The 20823-nt window shown below is 42.4% G+C and overlaps 1 protein-coding gene across 1 annotated transcript in view; it reads left to right on the top strand.

Moving 5' to 3' along the window:
• The first annotated feature begins 897 nt into the window (after window positions 1–897).
• Window positions 898–20823, top strand: part of LOC141325214 (deubiquitinase DESI2) — a 28036-nt gene continuing 8110 nt past the window's right edge. The window contains exons 1-2 of the mRNA XM_073833769.1: window positions 898–1924; window positions 3736–3808. Of these exons, the coding sequence (XP_073689870.1) occupies window positions 1886–1924; window positions 3736–3808 (112 nt within the window). The 5' untranslated portion in view covers window positions 898–1885. The remainder of the gene's footprint in view (window positions 1925–3735; window positions 3809–20823) is intronic.

The following is a 20823-nucleotide window of genomic DNA, read 5'->3' on the forward strand; positions in this document are numbered from 1 at the left end:
TTCACATCCAAGTATCTCCAACTATATGGCCGCGCATCTGGGTAACTGAGCAAATCGTGACTTAAAGGAGTAGTTCACTTTCAGAACAAAAACCCCCTTGTCATCCAAGATGTTCATGTCTGTCTTTCTTCAGTCGTAAGGAAATTGTTTTTTGAGGAAAACATTTCAGGATTTCTCTCTATATAATGGACTTCTATGGTGTCCCTGAGTTTGAACTTCCAAAATGCAGCTTTAAATGGCTCTAAACGATCACAGCCGAGGAAAGAAGGGTCTTATCCATCAAAATGACGGGTTATTTTCTAAAAAAATTACAATTTATATACCTTTAACCTCAAATGCTTGTCTTGTCTAGCTCGGCAAGATGAGCATTTGAGGTTAAAAAGGTGTATAAATATTTATATCCTTTCGCTAGATAAGACCCTTCTTCCTTGGCTGGGATTGTTTAGAGCCCTTTGAAGCTGCATTTAATTTGCATTTTGGAAGTTCAAACTCGGGGCACCATAGAAGTCCATTATAAGGAGAGAAATCCTGAAATGTTTTCCTCAAAAAACACCATTTCTTTACGACTGAGGAAAGAAAGACATTAACATCTTGGATGAAAAGGGGGTGAGTAAATTATCTGTACATTTTTGTTCTAAAAGTGAACTATTCCTTTAAGTGCAAACCTTGATAAATATTATTTCAGTAAATTACACATTCGTGCAGACTTTTACTTCTAAAAACAATGTTTTACTGTAAAATCACATGTATTTTATTTTAAAATATAATTAAACTTTAATATTTTTATATTTTATATATTGGTTGCATTATACTTTCCCCATTAAAATTACGCCAATTTTTTTCAGTGTACTTTATGTTAGTCAGTCATGGCAAGCATATATCACATTCTTCAGATGCACAGTAAACATTTCAAAAGAAGATCTATAAATACATGCATATGCAGTAAACACATAGTTCAGCTTTCGCAGTGAGCTCAGAATCATGTTATTATTTGTAGATCGGAATAACGCATCGCCCCCGCCCCGATACAACGTTCGGCGCGGATGGAGGGGGATGCTGGACGCGCTGCGTACTGATCATCATGATGATGTAATAATCGCACGCCCCGCTGATTCTAGTGCACTCTAGGATCCTCACGCTCGCGACCCGGCCAAAGTGATGTCATCATCAGCACCGTGAACCGAGCTTAGGAATTTTCACACTCCGCGTCCGTGCTGCTCAGCGCGGCCTCCATGAGGACAAACCCCGGGACTGCGGCGCTGATGGCTGTTACGGTCGGGACTGCACCAAGCTCCCTTCAACACCACAGCTGCGACCCCTGCGCTCAGACAAGCGGCAAAACCCGTGCAACCGAAACCTACATGGAATATCTGTCGTCTTAACGGGAATTCAAACTCCTGGTGTGATTGACAGCCGGTCGTTGTGCATCACCGATCATCTGCGCCCTTTCAGGACTTTTTTTGGTCAGTGTCTACCCTTGTTAAATCGGCGAAAAATCCGTCTAACTCGGTGCCTGTGCTCCTCTCGCGTTTACCGGAGACTGTCAGCGCGCTGCGCACCCGGAGGCCACAAGTGCCTGTTTTTTCTACCGCTAGATTGACCATTGATGGAAACTGATGCCCTGTTGCCTTTCCTTGTCCGTGTCTACCTCTGCAGCCGCTGTTTCTCCTTTAGTAACGCGACTAGGCCCCCGAGCCCTGCTAAACATCTCACATAATGACTCTTTGATGGATAAAATGACAAGAGCAAATCATTTATATTGTGTTTTGGTCTTCTGGATGCTGGCGTAGCGACTTCGCTGTGGGTTTTAATCTTCTTTGGATCCGACACCAGAGAGCAATAAACGCCCGTTATTTTAAGGGATCGAGCGCGCTTCTCTCTCAGGATGGCAAATGAACCCGTTATTCTTAATGTGTATGACATGGTAAGCTCGTTAACCTTTTTGTTATTTATTTTACATCCTTTACACTGTTTACCTGCAACCTCTGGGTCTAATTTTGTGTATTTTGCATGTAATAACAAATGTTAAAATGAAATAACAATGCACTGGTGAAGACTTTAGGAAACAATGTATGAGTGATCACAATGTAGTAATAAAAAATCTGAGCCGCTGACAGAGAGTTTTCATTTTGAAAACACGATTACAAACCTACTTTGCCTGGGTTTAATACTGACAGCGATATTGATGTGCAGGTCTAGAGCGTGTGTCTTTCTCCTCCCGTGCTGGAGAAGGCGCTGTCATCTCATTATAATCCAAACACACTTTACAAGTACAGAAAAGTTGTGATCACACTTCTATGTGGTCTATCCACCTAATTTTTAACGCAAAAGTAAGCCTATGGGCGAGAGTTAGCCACTGTAGAGAAATAACCAGAAGAATAACAACGCGCAGTAAGCAGTAATATTGTTTGGACTGCAAAACAATGTTCATAATTAAGATCATAAATTAAAATAATATGGTAATACACACCAATTTGCAATATCAAGCAGCCAAACAAGCTGTTTGTACAGCTAAAAATAGCTGGACCCAGATAAGACCAGAAGCCAGACCCATAAAATGTACTAATGGCCACACCCACTGTTTATATAAATAAACATATACATACATATACATAAATAGAGATCAGTGATTGTGGTAGGCCTACTCCTATTTTTTTAGCTTTTTATTTATAAAGTAACACAACTTTTCACCATTGTAATCAAATCATGTCATGTGTAAATGACTAAATTTAATGCAGTGTTGTGTCATAAAACACCAAGAAAGTGACTTAATGAGTGCATATAAGTACACTGTATTTTTATCAATTTATCTTACATGTACATTTAATCAGAGGAATGGGGATAGGCTAGATTTTTTTTTCTGTGTACATTAAATCATGTTCTGCATGTTCTATTATTCATGAAGGGCAGCTGGAGCACCTTTTTGGCCTCACACAGACACATTTTCTTTGAATATTCACCCCTCCCCCTCCACTTTACAGCTTGTATTGTATAGTGTGTGTCAGGGTTTTGTAGCATTCATTGATTTTAATGCCTTGTAGCTAACAGGACCCTATATATATATATATATATATATATATATATATATATATATATATATATATATCAAGAAGTAAATCCAAAAGCAATGTCTCTAAGATAATATAAGAGACCTACCTGCAAATCTACTTTAAAAAGCTATGCACAAATGCACCTAGGGCAGAAGTTGCTTTAAATGCAAACAATCGTCTGACCAAATGTTTATTTAATTTAGTTAATAGAAGTTAATTGATAAAGAAAATGTATTTATAACCTTATTTTTGACAGCATCCTCATTTTACAGCATTTTTACACAACTGCCTAAAACTTTTAACAGTACTGTAGCTCTGCAGGTAGGTTTCTTAAAGCATCTTGGAGACGTTGCCACAGTATTTCTGGATTTAGTCTGTCTCAGTTTGTTCTGTTTCTTCATGTCATTCCAGACAGACTGGATGATGATGAGATCAGATCTCTGTGTGGAGCAATGGCTGTTGTCAGACTCCTTGTAAAATCTCACTGGATTATTACAATTAATGGCAAAATGAATGTTTGGAAATGTAAACTGATATTTCCTACTGACACACTACAGCAAAGATAGAAATAACTGACTTACAATCTTTTTCAACTGGTGAAAATACTAGTGTTCTAATATTTTTGGCCACCACTGTGTATTATATATATTATATAATGATCTATATATCTCTCTTGCTCTTTTAGTACTGGATAAATGAATACACCTCCACTCTGGGTATTGGAGTCTTCCACTCAGGAATAGAGATTTACGGCAGAGGTACAGTGACCAATTAACCTTTTGATGTTATTTATGCAATTAGTAGACATGTAGTTGATAGACATTTTGTCTATATATTTAGAGTTCCAAATTAATTACTATGACGAAAATGAAAGTAAAAATAATTTAGAAGTCAATGAATAACTGAATATGATTGATCATTTAAAGGGATAGTTCACCCAAAAATGAAAATTCTGTCATTAATTACGTGCCCTCATGTCGTTCCAAACCTGTTGATTTGTTGAATAAAGTTATTTTTGTTTTCTTTTGCGCATAAAAAGTATTCTTATAGCTTCATAAAATGATAGTTGAACCACTGATTTCACATGGACTATTTTAACAATGTCCTTACTACGTTTCTGTTCCTTGACTGTGGTAGTACTCTTGCTGTCTGGGTTGAAAAGCTCTTGGATTTCATCAAAAATATCTTAATTTGTGTTCCAAAGATGAACGGTCTTACAGGTTTGGAACAACAAGGGTGAGTAATCAATGGCAGAATTTTCATTTTTGGGTGAACTATCCCTTTAAGTAAAGTGATATTTGATATGGCATCACTATTCTTGCTTGTAACTGTACATGTTTTTATTCATTCATCATTGTCGCTGATGCAATCCCCGTATCATCTTTCTGCAATCTGAGCCTTGTCACTAGCATTTAAATGTGTTGTGTACCCTGTGAGGGCAGCCGTGGCCTAATAGTGAGGGAGTTGGGCTTGTAACCCAAAGGTTTCCGGTTCGATTCCCACACCGGAAGAAATCGAAGGTGGGGATTGTGAATGAACAGTTCCACCTTCAATTCCATGACTGAAGTGCCCTTGAGCAAGGAAGTGAACCTGGTGTGTGTTTGCAGTGTGTGTGTGTGTGTGTGTGTGTGTGTGTGTGTGTGTGTGTGTGTGTGTGCACCTGGTATTCATCACGTTGTGGGGACCAAATGTCCCCACAAGGATAGGAATACCAGTAGATTTTGACCTTGTGGGGACATTTCTCAGGTCCCCATGAGGAAACAGGCTTATAAATCTGGAACAATGAGTTTTTTTGAGGAAGTAAAAGTATGCACAATCTCCTGTGAGGGCTAGGTTTAGGTGTAGGGTAGGTGTAGGGCGATAGAAAATACGGTTTGTACAGTATAAAAGCCATTACGCCTATGGAATGTCCCCATAAAACATGTAAACCCAACGTGTGTGTGTGTGTGTGTGTGTGTGTGTGTGTGTGTGTGTGTGTGTGTGTGTGTGTGTGTGTGTGTGTGTGTGTGTGTGTGTGTGTGTGTGTGTGTGTGTGTGTTTGTTCACTTCTCACTGCTGTGTGTGTGCACTTGGATGGGTTAAATGCAATTTCGAGTATGGGTCACCATACTTGACAATACGTCACGACTTTCACTGTGTAAGCTTTGCAAATGGGTTGACTTCACCTAGTGGCAGTGGAGTATTGTCAGTGTCTGTACTGATGGAACACAACAAAGAAAGAAGCACGCTCTAGCCAATTATTGAGGCCTCTGATCTGAGTCATAAAGTGACAGTGAACATCTATTTCTTTCTTTTTTTATCCTTTCACACACACACACATACACACTAGGGGTGGGAAAAAAAATCGATATTGCAATATATTGTTGTGCTCTCTGTCGCAATAAATAATCGATACACTAACGGCCAATATCGATATTTTATTACAACACAAATGATTAATTTACCCGTCGTCAGTGTCACTGTCACTACCCAATATCTACCATTCTGTTTGCGGGGGGCGCTGTTCGAGTAAATAGGCGTAAAGCGGCGGAAGCAGCGGCCAGTGAAGAACACAAGTTATCTTACAACATCAGAGAAGAAGCGCAGAAAAAAAGAGAAGTGAGAAGAATGGCGGAAGATAACGAAAAACAAATCAAAGACGCACCCGCTAGTTGAGCATGCTGTTTAGTTACGCCTGTTTCACACATACTCCGTCTGCAGTGCTTATGCGTTGAGTATTTTTTTCCGCACCCATGTTAACGGATTAGACTAGAGCGTTCACACTGCACGCGGTTGCTGTGCAAGTGCATTGAATAATACGTTGTTTATTATACGTTGAGTTTAAACGTGAATATATCTAGAATTGTATTAGTGTACTGTGATAAAAGAGTATCACAATGCTGAAAAAGCACGTTTGTATTTGAAATCAAAATAACGGATAAATGGTGTGTTTGTGGTAAACAGCCGCGGATCAGGAACTGCGGTAAAGCCAGCCGCGGTTCAGAAAAACACGGTCAAGCCAGCCGCGATTGACTTTAAAAGTGCGCGCATATTACAGTCATTACGGTAGTATCAGAAACAGCCCAGAGAGAACGCGCTTGCAGAGCGCTTTTCGTTTAGACGCCCAGGACTGAGAAATAATACTACAAAATACTCGTGAATGTTTACTTACTTATTTATTTGCATTTCTGCTTTAATATCCGTGTTATTTGTTGGTGTCTTTGATGGTTCTTTTCTGATATGGGACAGTATTAGACTTTAGAGGGGTATATTGACCCCATTTCTAATAAGTAGAAAAAAACAATGATCAGTTCTTATTCAGGACGTCCCATACTATATGCACACCTCATATGAAACCATTTTACAGTACCATTTTTGAGATATGGGTCATTATTACACGTTAGAGGGGTTTATTGACCCCATTTCTAATAAGTAGAAAAAAACAATGATCAGTTCTTATTCAGGACGTCCCATATTATATGCACACCTCATATGAAACCATTTTACTGTAGCATTTTTGAGATATGGGTCATTATTACACTTTAGAGGGGTGTATTGACCCCATTTCTAATAAGTAGAAAAAAACAATGATCAGTTCTCATTCAGGACGTCCCATACTATATGCACACCTTATATGAAACCATTTTACTGTAGCATTTTTGAGATATGGGACATTATTACACTTTAGAGGGGTATAAAAAACCCATTTCTAATAAGTAGAAAAAAACAATGATCAGTTCTTATTCAGGACGTCCCATACTATATGCACACCTTATATGAAACCATTTTACTGTAGCATTTTTGAGATATGGGTCAATATTACACTTTAGAGGGGTTTATTGACCCCATTTCTAATAAGTAGAAAAAAACAATGATCCGTTCTCATTCAGGACGTCCCATACTATATGCACACCTCATATGAAACCATTTTACTGTAGCATTTTTGAGATATGGGTCATTATTACACTTTAGAGGGGTGTATTGACCCCATTTCTAATAAGTAGAAAAAAACAATGATCAGTTCTCATTCAGGACGTCCCATACTATATGCACACCTCATATGAAACCATTTTACTGTAGCATTTTTGAGATATGGGACATTATTATACTTTAGAGGGGTATAAAAAACCCATTTCTAATAAGTAGAAAAAAACAATGATCAGTTCTTATTCAGGACGTCCCATACTATATGCACACCTCATATGAAACCATTTTACTGTAGCATTTTTGAGATATGGGACATTATTACACTTTAGAGGGGTATAAAAAACCCATTTCTAATAAGTAGAAAAAAACAATGATCAGTTCTTATTCAGGACGTCCCATACTATATGCACACCTTATATGAAACCATTTTACTGTAGCATTTTTGAGATATGGGTCATTATTACACTTTAGAGGGGTTTATTGACCCCATTTCTAATAAGTAGAAAAAAACAATGATCAGTTCTCATTCAGGACGTCCCATACTATATGCACACCTCATATGAAACCATTTTACTGTAGCATTTTTGAGATATGGGTCATTATTACACTTTAGAGGGGTGTATTGACCCCATTTCTAATAAGTAGAAAAAAACAATGATCAGTTCTCATTCAGGACGTCCCATATTATATGCACACCTCATATGAAACCATTTTACTGTAGCATTTTTGAGATATGGGTCAGTATTACACTTTAGAGGGGTGTATTGACCCCATTTCTAATAAGTAGAAAAAAACAATGATCAGTTCTTATTCAGGACATCCCATACTATATGCACACCTCATATGAAACCATTTTACTGTAGCATTTTTGAGATATGGGTCATTATAACACTTTAGAGGGGTATAAAAAACCCATTTCTAATAAGTAGAAAAAAACAATGTTCAGTTCTCATTCAGGACGTCCCATACTATATGCACACCTCATATGAAACCATTTTACTGTAGCATTTTTGAGATATGGGACATTATTACACTTTAGAGGGGTATAAAAAACCCATTTCTAATAAGTAGAAAAAAACAATGATCAGTTCTTATTCAGGACGTCCCATACTATATGCACACCTCATATGAAACCATTTTACTGTAGCATTTTTGAGATATGGGTCATTATAACACTTTAGAGGGGTATAAAAAACCCATTTCTAATAAGTAGAAAAAAACAATGATCAGTTCTTATTCAGGACGTCCCATACTATATGCACACCTCATATGAAACCATTTTACTGTAGCATTTTTGAGATATGGGACATTATTACACTTTAGAGGGGTATAAAAAACCCATTTCTAATAAGTAGAAAAAAACAATGATCAGTTCTCATTCAGGACGTCCCATACTATATGCACACCTTATATGAAACCATTTTACTGTAGCATTTTTGAGATATGGGTCATTATTACACTTTAGAGGGGTATAAAAATCCCATTTCTAATAAGTAGAAAAAAACAATGATCAGTTCTCATTCAGGACGTCCCATATTATATGCACACCTCATATGAAACCATTTTACTGTAGCTTTTTTGAGATATGGGTCATTATTACACTTTAGAGGGGTGTATTGACCCCATTTCTAATAAGTAGAAAAAAACAATGATCAGTTCTCATTCAGGACGTCCCATATTATATGCACACCTCATATGAAACCATTTTACTGTAGCATTTTTGAGATATGGGTCATTATTACACTTTAGAGGGGTTTATTGACCCCATTTCTAATAAGTAGAAAAAAACAATGATCCGTTCTCATTCAGGACGTCCCATACTATATGCACACCTCATATGAAACCATTTTACTGTAGCATTTTTGAGATATGGGTCATTATTACACTTTAGAGGGGTGTATTGACCCCATTTCTAATAAGTAGAAAAAAACAATGATCAGTTCTCATTCAGGACGTCCCATACTATATGCACACCTTATATGAAACCATTTTACTGTAGCATTTTTGAGATATGGGTCATTATTACACTTTAGAGGGGTATAAAAAAACCATTTCTAATAAGTAGAAAAAAACAATGATCAGTTCTTATTCAGGACGTCCCATACTATATGCACACCTCATATGAAACCATTTTACTGTAGCATTTTTGAGATATGGGTCATTATTACACTTTAGAGGGGTGTATTGACCCCATTTCTAATAAGTAGAAAAAAACAATGATCAGTTCTCATTCAGGACGTCCCATATTATATGCACACCTCATATGAAACCATTTTACTGTAGCATTTTTGAGATATGGGTCATTATTACACTTTAGAGGGGTTTATTGACCCCATTTCTAATAAGTAGAAAAAAACAATGATCCGTTCTCATTCAGGACGTCCCATACTATATGCACACCTCATATGAAACCACTTTACTGTAGCATTTTTGAGATATGGGTCATTATTACACTTTAGAGGGGTTTATTGACCCCATTTCTAATAAGTAGAAAAAAACAATGATCAGTTCTCATTCAGGACGTCCCATACTATATGCACACCTTATATGAAACCATTTTACTGTAGCATTTTTGAGATATGGGTCATTATTACACTTTAGAGGGGTATAAAAAAACCATTTCTAATAAGTAGAAAAAAACAATGATCAGTTCTTATTCAGGACGTCCCATACTATATGCACACCTCATATGAAACCATTTTACTGTAGCATTTTTGAGATATGGGTCATTATTACACTTTAGAGGGGTGTATTGACCCCATTTCTAATAAGTAGAAAAAAACAATGATCAGTTCTCATTCAGGACGTCCCATACTATATGCACACCTTATATGAAACCATTTTACTGTAGCATTTTTGAGATATGGGTCATTATTACACTTTAGAGGGGTATAAAAAACCCATTTCTAATAAGTAGAAAAAAACAATGATCAGTTCTTATTCAGGACGTCCCATACTATATGCACACCTCATATGAAACCATTTTACTGTAGCATTTTTGAGATATGGGTCATTATTACACTTTAGAGGGGTATAAAAAACCCATTTCTAATAAGTAGAAAAAAACAATGATCAGTTCTCATTCAGGACGTCCCATACTATATGCACACCTCATATGAAACCATTTTACTGTACCATTTTGGAGATATGGGACATTAATACATTTTAACAGGGTATGTAGACTCCATTTCTAATAAGTAGAAAAAAACGTCTCAGGTTATGTATGTAACCCTAGTTCCCTGAAAGGAACGAGACGCTGCGTTGAAATGCTTTGGGAACGCCTCCAGCGTGACCACGCTCTGAATCATGTGTGCAATCAGTCCAATGGAATCGTGGGACGTCACCGGCGTGATGATGTCACCGACCAGGAAGCTTAAAAGCAAGTGCGGATAGAACAGCATCAGCTTCTGGAAGTAGCAAGCGCTGCAGGGAATGCCGGAAGTATAGCCTCGAGACGCAGCGTCTCATTCCCTTCAGGGAACTAGGGTTACATACGTAACCTGAGACGTTCCCTTCCAGGTAACTTCGAGCTGCGTCGAAACGCTTTGAGAACGAGAATGCCCACGCCGCCATACTGGAGAAGTGTCCCTGCCAATTAGGGCGAGAGAACGAAGGAGCCAGGAGAGGCTCGGAGATCTAGGCCATAGAACCTAGCGAATATTAGGCCTCAACCTCAGCGCACCGCGGAGGAAATGTGTAACCAGGGGGTTTCTGCCCACTGAGGAGCCACCAAGAGCGGCGTGGTAAGCAGAAATGGCTGCCACATAGACCTTCAAGGTGGAGTGGGTCAACCCGGTGGAGAGACGGCCCTGTAAGAACTCCAGTACTGTACCAACAGGGCAGTTAACTGGGTCAAACTGGCGGTCTCCGCACCATGAAGTGAAGAGTCTCCAGTTCAGGGCATACAGTTTCCTCATGGAGGGAGCTCTGGACTGGAGGATGGTCTCAACAACCTCAGTTGGGAGACTGGAAGCTACAAGTTGTGCCCCCTCAGGGTCCAAACCCATAGTTTCCATAGCTCCGGGCGGGGGTGAATGATGTCGCCTCCCGCCTGTGAGAGGAGATCCGTCCTGACAGGAATCCCCCAGAGGGAGCCGTCTAGGAGGAAAATCAGGTCTGAGAACCAAACTCGACCCGGCCAGTACGGGGCAACTAAAAGAAGTCGAACCCCGTCCCGGCGCACTCTCGCCAGAACTCCCGTGACAGAGCGATCGGGGAAAAAGCGTACAGATGTAGCCTCGGCCATGTCTGTACCATGGCATCCAGCCCCAAGGGAGCTGGATGACTCAGAGAGAACCAGAGGGGACATTGCGCATTCTTGTGAGTTGCGAAGAGGTCCACCTGAGCCTGGCCAAAGATTCTCCAGATCTGCTTCACCACTAAAGGGTGAAGCATCCATTCACCGGGCCTCGGCCCCTGCCTCGAAAGGACGTCTGCTCCCACATTGAGATGCCCAGGGATGTGAACTGCTCTCAGCGAGAGGAGTTTCCCCGGGGACCACACAAGTATCTGGTGCGACCGCTTGTACAAGGGGCGCAAACGCAGACCTCCTTGGTGGTTGATGTAAGAGACCACCGCTGTGTTGTCAGTGTGCACCAACACATGGTGATCTCTTAGGTCTGGGAGAAAGTGTAACAGAGCCTGAAACACGGCCAACATCTCCAGGCAATTGATGTGCGAAGTGAGATGATGGCCCCTCCACAGACCACGGGCCGAGCGGCCACTCATGACCGCTCCCCAGCCAGTGAGGGATGCATCCATTGCAAACGTGACACGGCGGCAAGGAGCTCCCAACACCGGGCCCTGATTCAGAAACCAAGGTTTCCTCCACATGTCTAAGGCACGAAAGCATAGCCATGTGACCTTGATCATGCAAAGCCGGTTTCCCCTCGGGGAGAACCCCTTGGTTTTGAGCCACCACTGAAGGGGTCTCATGTACAGCAGGCCAAAAGGAATTATGTTAGACGCAGCTGCCATCAGACCCAGCAGTTTCTGGAACCGCTTTACAGTGAGTGACCGGCCTTCTATGACTTTCGCGACTTCTGTGAGGATTGACTCGACACGAGCAGGAGAAAAACGTGCCTGCATCGTGGAGGAATCCCACACCACGCCTAGATAAGTGGTTCTCTGTAATGGAGAAATCACACTCTTCTTGGCGTTTAGTCTTAACCCCAGCACTTTCATGTGTGACAGAACAACATCTCAATGTTGAACCACCATCTGATCGGACTGGGCCAAAATCAGCCAGTCGTCGATGTAGTTGAGTCAAGTCAAGTCAAGTCACCTTTATTTATATAGCGCCTTTTACAATACAGATTGTGTCAAAGCAACTGCACAGTATTTAAACAGCACAATAGTGTGTAAGTAACGCATTATTGTAACAATCAATTTTCAGTTAAAGGCAGTTCATCAATGAATTCAGTGATTTCATCGTCAGTTCAGTTCAAATAGTATACGATATCGCTGGAAAATGTCCCCAACTAAGCAAGCCAGAGGCGACAGCGGCAAGGAACCAAAACTCCACAAGTTGAGTATGAGTATGCGGATGCCCTGGAGTCTCAGAGGAGCCAGAGCTGCATCCACACACTTCGTGAAAGTGCGGGGTGAGAGTGCAAGGCCGAAAGGAAGAACCCGATATTGGTATGCTTCACCCCTGAAAGCAAACCTCAAGAACTTCCTGTGTTCGGGAAGGATGGATTTGTGAAAATATTCGTCCTTCAGATCTATTGTCACAAACCAGTCCTCGGACCTGATTTGAGACACAACCTGCTTGACCGTAAGCATACTGAACTTGAGGCGCATGACTGTACGGTTCAGCAAGCGTAGATCTAAGATTGGCCTGAGGCCCCCATCCTTCTTGGGAACAATGAAGTACCGGCTGTAGAACCCAGCATCTCGCTCGAGAGGAGGGACCACCTCGATGGCCTCCTTCCTCAGGAGGGTGTTTACTTCTTGTTCCTTAACCAGAGCCTGCTCGTGACCCACAAGTGTGGGAAAAACTTAGCTGAAGCGCGTAGGAGGGGCACCGAACTGAATAGGGTAGCCCTTTTCTACAGTCTGCAGGACCCAATGAGAGACATTCGGCAGAAGTTTCCACGCTGCCAGAAAGTCTACTAAGGGAATCAGCCTCTCGAGGCTGACCTCTGGTGTTAGAGGAACAGTTAACTCGGGGTGCTGAAGCAGCAGACCGGCAGGAACACACCCAGTTAGCAGATGTCGGGCGGTGACTGAGAGGTATGCTCGCTGGGGACCTCTGCGCCCTGAAGCACCAGAGGTGGCAGGGTTGGCAAAGCGATCCCCTGGGGACACTGAGGAGATATGGGCACCATATTATGAGGTGTTAACCGCTCTTCCCCAGAGGGGACTGTCCCCATCGGCCCTCCATAATGGTCAGGGCTTTTTGGCCGAACTCTTCTTAGCCTGCAAGACCACCCTCAGGTCAGTCTTGGGCTTAGAAGAGCCCGGCCTAGAGCGTCGACGTGGCCCTCAGTCCTTACCACTGGGGGGAGCATGAGAGGCGACGCTCTGCTTTTGGGCCTTCCTGTATGAGGAGCTAGATTGCGGTGAGGGCTGCTGAACATCAGCAGACCCCTGAGCTGGAGCAAGGCGAGGGAGGAACCGCTGAAACGCCGCTGCTTGTCGTCGCGCCTCCTGGTGTCTGTCGACGATTGTATCGACAGCGCCAATGAACAGACCCGAAGGCACGAGCGGGGCGTCCATGTGGAAGACCCTGTCCTTTTCTTTGATGCTGGACAGGGTCAGCCACAGGTGCCTCTCCGCAGCCACCACAGCTACCATAGACCTGCCGATGGCACGGGCGGTCTAATTGGTGGCGCGGAGAGACAAATCAGCGGTTCTACGGAGCTCGGCGATGTCATCAGGCCGTGAATCCTCATCGACGCCCTCCACATCCACCTCCTCCGATCCCAGTGAGCGGGCAGCGGATCTGGCTGGTGAGGCAGAAGATGGGGACTCGCCCGTCTCCATACCCTCAGCCAGATCCAATTTGCGATCCCCACGAGTGCAAAGAGAGCCTTACGGGAGCGGAGCAAACACAAAGGCATGCGCTCACAATGCGGGCAACCAGCCCCCTCGAGGGCTGATGCCGCATGCTCCACTCCCATGCAGACAACACACAAGCTGTGTGTATCCTCACCTGTGATGAAACGAGAGCAAGGAGGGACACACCGCTTGTAATGTTGCTGCTTATTTTCACCCTTCTTAGACATTTTGACAGACAGACAAACAATCACTCTCAAAAAGAAAGTTGTGCAAACTGGCACGAAAAATGGAGAGTGACATGCACACAGAGCACTTGCTGAAAACAGAAAGCTGACGCTGTTCCATCCGGACGTGCTTTTAAGCTTCCTGGTCGGTGACGTCAAGACCAGAGAGGGCAGTCCAAATAGTAACCAATAAACAAGGCAAACAAACAAAGCAAACAAAACAAAACCATGGCAAAACTATGACAAGAAATCAAGTTGTGAAAATAACAAAAACAAGGCAAGGAAATCTGAAAAATGTTGAGTAGATTCCACACAGCAGAACAATGCTTTGCACTCTCTGTTTGGTAATGGCTTCGTTTTATGGCCACCAAACAGGAAGTAACCAACGAGGCAGCAGAGGGAGCAGCAACAATCAGTTCATGGGTGAGGGCTCCCTCTGCTGCCTTTTGGCATTACAATATCCCATAAAAATATAAAGAATTAATCTTCTATACATATTTCTAAGGAAAACGCTTTACTGTATAATTTTTAAGGAGCATTCAGTTATTGACGTGGGAGGGCTGTTGTTCCCACGTCTGGCCCAGGGAGGGCAGCAGAGCTTGAATCAAACACAGGGAGCGCTGTTGTTTCCATGTCTGGCCAGAGAAGACCATAAATCCAGAGTCAATGCCAGGGTGTTGTTCCTAAATGCAGTTTAGGGAGGCCTCCAGCCCAGAGCCTGTTCCAGCCAAGGAACCCAGAATTTTCAGTTTTTTAGGGGGCTACATGACCAAGACTGCTCCCCCATGGCCCACCATGGCCTCTTCAGTTGCCTGCTCTGCCATGGCTCCCTGAGCTGCCTGCTTTGCCAAGGCTCCTACCCTTCCACCCCTTGATTGTATGTGGTGCAAAAGCGCGTCTTTTGGAAGAGGGTCGATATGTCATACCTCCTGAAAGGCCATATGTCATGCCTCCCGTGCCATTGGACGGTCTATGGCAGCAATGGTGGCAGCGGAGAGGCACCTGTGGTTGACCCTATCTGACATGAAAGAGAACGACAGGGTATCTTCCTACTGGATGCCCCGCTTGTGCCTTCTGGCCTGTTTGGCTATGCAGTCGATTATGTCATCAGCAGGTACCAGGAGGCACGAAAGCAAGCGGTGGCTTTTCATTGGTATCTTCCTCACCGCATCATAGCTGTGGCTGCTGGGCATGAACAGCCCCTCCCGTGTACCAGCTCCTCTTACCACGAAGCACAAACAGTAATCGTCGCTATTTGGGCCCCTCCACAGCGGGATAGAAACCAGCGGCGCTCTTAGCCGGGGGCTTCTAATGTGAGGCCTGACCTGACGGTCATGCTTCAGTCAAGGAAGTCCACAGCTAAGCGGTCCTGACTATTTCTCAGGACAACTGAGGGCAGCCCCTATTGGTGACTAGTGGATAGCACCGCATTCCACGGTGTCCATCTTCCCCCAATGCCCTCAGGTGATCAGTCTGCTACCCCTGCCAGGGCTACAGGGCACGGTGGTCTCCTGTGAGTCAAAAACTTTTTCCACCTGCTTGCATATTGGAGCCAAGGGGCTCGCCATCCCTATGGGGGTCCCTAGAGCAGTAAGTTCAGAAATATCCTGCCGGTCAGTGGTTACAGGATACCGAGCTAGCAGTTCAGGCAACATCAGAGGCCAGCCTCGAGAGGCTGGTTCCCTTAGTAGACTATTTAGCAGCTTGGAAACTACTGCCAACCATGTCTGTGTGGGTTCTGCATACTGTAGAGAAATAAAATTAGATCCAATTAGGCGATCCACCATCACCTTTCCACGGGGTCTTTCCCACCAAGAAAAGTGTGCTATCTCCATTACAGAGGACCACTTATCTAGGTGAGGTGTGGGATTTGACCATGATGCAGACACATCTGTCACCTGCTCGAATCGAGTCGATCCTCACTGCAGTCACGAGAGTCAGAGAAGGTCAGTCACTTGTTGTAAAAGAGTTTAAAAAACTATTGGGTCTGATGGCAGCTGCGTCCAATGTGATACCTTTTGGCCTGCTGCACATGAGGCCCCTACAGTGGTGGCTCAAGACCAAGGGGTTCTCCTCTAGGGGAAACCTGCTTCCAATGATCAAGGTCACGCAGGGATGCCTACGTGCTTTAGACATGTGGAGGAAACCTTGGTTCTTGTCTCAGGGCCCGGTGCTGGGAGCTCCTTGTCGCCGTGTGACACTAGAGACAGATGCGTCCCTCACCGGTTGGTGAACGGTCATGAGTGGCTCGTCAGCCCGTGGTCTGTGAAGTGGTTGCCATCTCGCATGGCCTATCAATTGTCTAGAGATGCTGGCCATGTTTCAATCAGTGAGACACTTCGTCCCGGACCTAAGAGATTGCCATGTGTTGGTGCGCACTGACAACACAGCAGTGGTCTACTACATCAACCTCCAGGGAGGTCTAAGTTCGCGCCCCTTGAACAAGCTGGCGCAGCAGATACTTGTGTGGTCCCTGGACAAACTCGTTTTAACTGAAAGCAATACACATTCCTGGGCATCTCAATTTGGGAGCAGACATCCTGTTGAGGCAGGGGCTGAGGCACGGGGAATGGATGCTTCACCCTAAGGTGGTGAAGCAAATTTGGAGAGTGTTTTTTGACCAAGCTCAGGTGAACCTCTTTGGAACTCGGGAGACATCGCAATGTCCCCTCTGGTACTCTGGTACACAGGAGTTCTGGAGAGAGTTTGCCCAGATGGGGAATATCTACTCCTAGTAGCCCCATACTGGCCCGGGCCAAGTTTGATTCTCTGACCTGATTTCCCTTCTCGGCGGCTCTCCATGGGAGATTCCTGTCAGGAGGGATCTCCTCTAACAGATGGGGGCACCATTCTCCACCCCCGCCCAGAGCTGTAAAAAATGTGGGAAGACTCATAGTGTGTGGTCTCTCAACTGGGGCTGTTGAGACCATCCTCCAGTCCAGAGCTCCCTGAGAAAAGTGTACACCCTGAGGTGGAGTCTCTTCTCTTCATGGTGTGCAGACCCCAAGTTAGGCCCACTACAGTCAGTACAGTTGTACAGTGGACTTTGTTCACAGGGATATCCCACTCCACTTTGAAGCTGCTCGTGGCGGCAATCCTGGCCTACCACACCCCTCTTGGTGGCTTCTAAGTGGGCAAAAATCCCCTGGTTACACACTTTCTCAGTGGTGTGCTGAGGCTGAGGTCTCCTTAGCCTTGTCTTACCTAAAGAGAGTGGGGGACCTGCAGGCCCTTTCCGTGGCCCCTTCCTATCTTGACATTGCGCCTAGTATGGCCTAATTTTTTCTTAACCCTAGAGCAGGATATGTACCCAAGTCTCTACCTCTACACCACAGCCCGTCATGCTTCAGGCATTCTGTCCTCCTCCCTTTACAGATCCAGACCAGCAGAATCTTAATGTGCCCAGTCCGAGCACTGGATACCTATGTCCACAGAGCTGCCCTTGGGCGTAGGTCGGACCAGTGGCTAGTATGTTACGGTAAACCCAAGAGAGAGTTTGCCGGCTTCCAAACAAACTCTGAGCAGACGGATTATAGATGCTGTTTATGAGTCCTCTGGTCTCCCCTTACCTTTGGGGGTCAAGGCTCACTCTACTTGCGCTATGGCTGTTTACAAAACTGCTCTTTCGGGTGTCCCAATTCAGGACATCTGCAACGCAGCGAGATGCCTTTATTCTCTTGTCCTAGCTAATCCTAGGCAGGGATTTGGAATTCTGGAGACATGTGCATCTCGTTCCCCATATCGTTTTTGGATGGAGACTATGCATCTCGAACAATACTTCCTGCATCCCTGCTAGCGCTCGTGTCAGTCTCCGAAAATAACGCTGTTTTTCTCTCGCACATGCTTTTATTGCTTCCTGACTGCTTTCGTCACCAGCCTATGATGTCAAGCCCTTCTATTGAACAGTTTACAGGTATATCAGAGCGTGGTCGTTCCCCATAGACTTTTTACCCCTCTAAAGTGTAATAATGTCCCGTATCTCAAACACGCTGCAGTAAAATACTTTCATATTTGGTTTGTATAGTATGGGACGTCCTGAATAAGAACTGATCATTGTTTTTTTTTTGTACTTTTTAGAAATGGGGTCAATAAACCCCTCTAAAGTGTTACAATGACCCATATCTCAAAAATGCTACAGTAAAATGGTTTCATATGAGGTGTGCATATAGTATGGGACGTCCTGAATGAGAACTGATCATTGTTTTTTTCTACTTATTAGAAATGGGTTTTTTATACCCCTCTAAAGTGTAATAATGACCCATATCTCAAAAATGCTACAGTAAAATGGTTTCATATGAGGTGTGCATATAGTATGGGACGTCCTGAATAAGAACTGATCATTGTTTTTTTCTACTTATTAGAAATGGGGTCAATAAACCCCTCTAAAGTGTTATAATGACCCATATCTCAAAAATGCTACAGTAAAATGGTTTCATATGAGGTGTGCATTTAATATGGGACGTCCTGAATAAGAACTGATCATTGTTTTTTTCTACTTATTAGAAATGGGATTTTTATACCCCTCTAAAGTGTAATAATGACCCATATCTCAAAAATGCTACAGTAAAATGGTTTCATATAAGGTGTGCATATAGTATGGGACGTCCTGAATAAGAACTGATCATTGTTTTTTTCTACTTATTAGAAATGGGGTCAATAAACCCCTCTAAAGTGTTATAATGACCCATATCTCAAAAATGCTACAGTAAAATGGTTTCATATAAGGTATGCATATATTATGGGACGTCCTGAATAAGAACTGATCATTGTTTTTTTCTACTTATTAGAAATGGGTTTTTTATACCCCTCTAAAGTGTAATAATGTCCCATATCTCAAAAATGCTACAGTAAAATGGTTTCATATGAGGTGTGCATATAGTATGGGACGTCCTGAATGAGAACTGATCATTGTTTTTTTCTACTTATTAGAAATGGGTTTTTTATACCCCTCTAAAGTGTAATAATGACCCATATCTCAAAAATACTACAGTAAAATGGTTTCATATGAGGTGTGCATATAGTATGGGACGTCCTGAATGAGAACTGATCATTGTTTTTTTCTACTTATTAGAAATGGGTTTTTTATACCCCTCTAAAGTGTAATAATGTCCCATATCTCAAAAATGCTACAGTAAAATGGTTTCATATGAGGTGTGCATATAGTATGGGACGTCCTGAATGAGAACTGATCATTGTTTTTTTTCTACTTATTAGAAATGGGTTTTTTATACCCCTCTAAAGTGTAATAATGTCCCATATCTCAAAAATGCTACAGTAAAATGGTTTCATATGAGGTGTGCATATAGTATGGGACGTCCTGAATAAGAACTGATCATTGTTTTTTTCTACTTATTAGAAATGGTTTTTTTATACCCCTCTAAAGTGTAATAATGACCCATATCTCAAAAATGCTACAGTAAAATGGTTTCATATAAGGTGTGCATATAGTATGGGACGTCCTGAATGAGAACTGATCATTGTTTTTTTCTACTTATTAGAAATGGGGTCAATACACCCCTCTAAAGTGTAATAATGACCCATATCTCAAAAATGCTACAGTAAAATGGTTTCATATGAGGTGTGCATATAATATGGGACGTCCTGAATGAGAACTGATCATTGTTTTTTTCTACTTATTAGAAATGGGTTTTTTATACCCCTCTAAAGTGTAATAGTGACCCATATCTCAAAAATGCTACAGTAAAATGGTTTCATATAAGGTGTGCATATAGTATGGGACGTCCTGAATAAGAACTGATCATTGTTTTTTTCTACTTATTAGAAATGGGTTTTTTATACCCCTCTAAAGTGTAATAATGACCCATATCTCAAAAATGCTACAGTAAAATGGTTTCATATGAGGTGTGCATATAGTATGGGACGTCCTGAATGAGAACTGATCATTGTTTTTTTCTACTTATTAGAAATGGGTTTTTTATACCCCTCTAAAGTGTAATAATGACCCATATCTCAAAAATACTACAGTAAAATGGTTTCATATGAGGTGTGCATATAGTATGGGACGTCCTGAATGAGAACTGATCATTGTTTTTTTCTACTTATTAGAAATGGGTTTTTTATACCCCTCTAAAGTGTAATAATGTCCCATATCTCAAAAATGCTACAGTAAAATGGTTTCATATGAGGTGTGCATATAGTATGGGACGTCCTGAATGAGAACTGATCATTGTTTTGTTCTACTTATTAGAAATGGGGTCAATACACCCCTCTAAAGTGTAATAATGACCCATATCTCAAAAATGCTACAGTAAAATGGTTTCATATGAGGTGTGCATATAATATGGGACGTCCTGAATGAGAACTGATCATTGTTTTTTTCTACTTATTAGAAATGGGGTCAATACACCCCTCTAAAGTGTAATAATGACCCATATCTCAAAAATGCTACAGTAAAATGGTTTCATATGAGGTGTGCATATAGTATGGGACGTCCTGAATAAGAACTGATCATTGTTTTTTTCTACTTATTAGAAATGGTTTTTTTATACCCCTCTAAAGTGTAATAATGACCCATATCTCAAAAATGCTACAGTAAAATGGTTTCATATGAGGTGTGCATATAGTATGGGACGTCCTGAATGAGAACGGATCATTGTTTTTTTCTACTTATTAGAAATGGG

Source organism: Garra rufa, chromosome 2 (genome assembly GCF_049309525.1).
Source record: "Garra rufa chromosome 2, GarRuf1.0, whole genome shotgun sequence".
NCBI classification, from domain to species: Eukaryota; Metazoa; Chordata; class Actinopteri; order Cypriniformes; family Cyprinidae; genus Garra; species Garra rufa.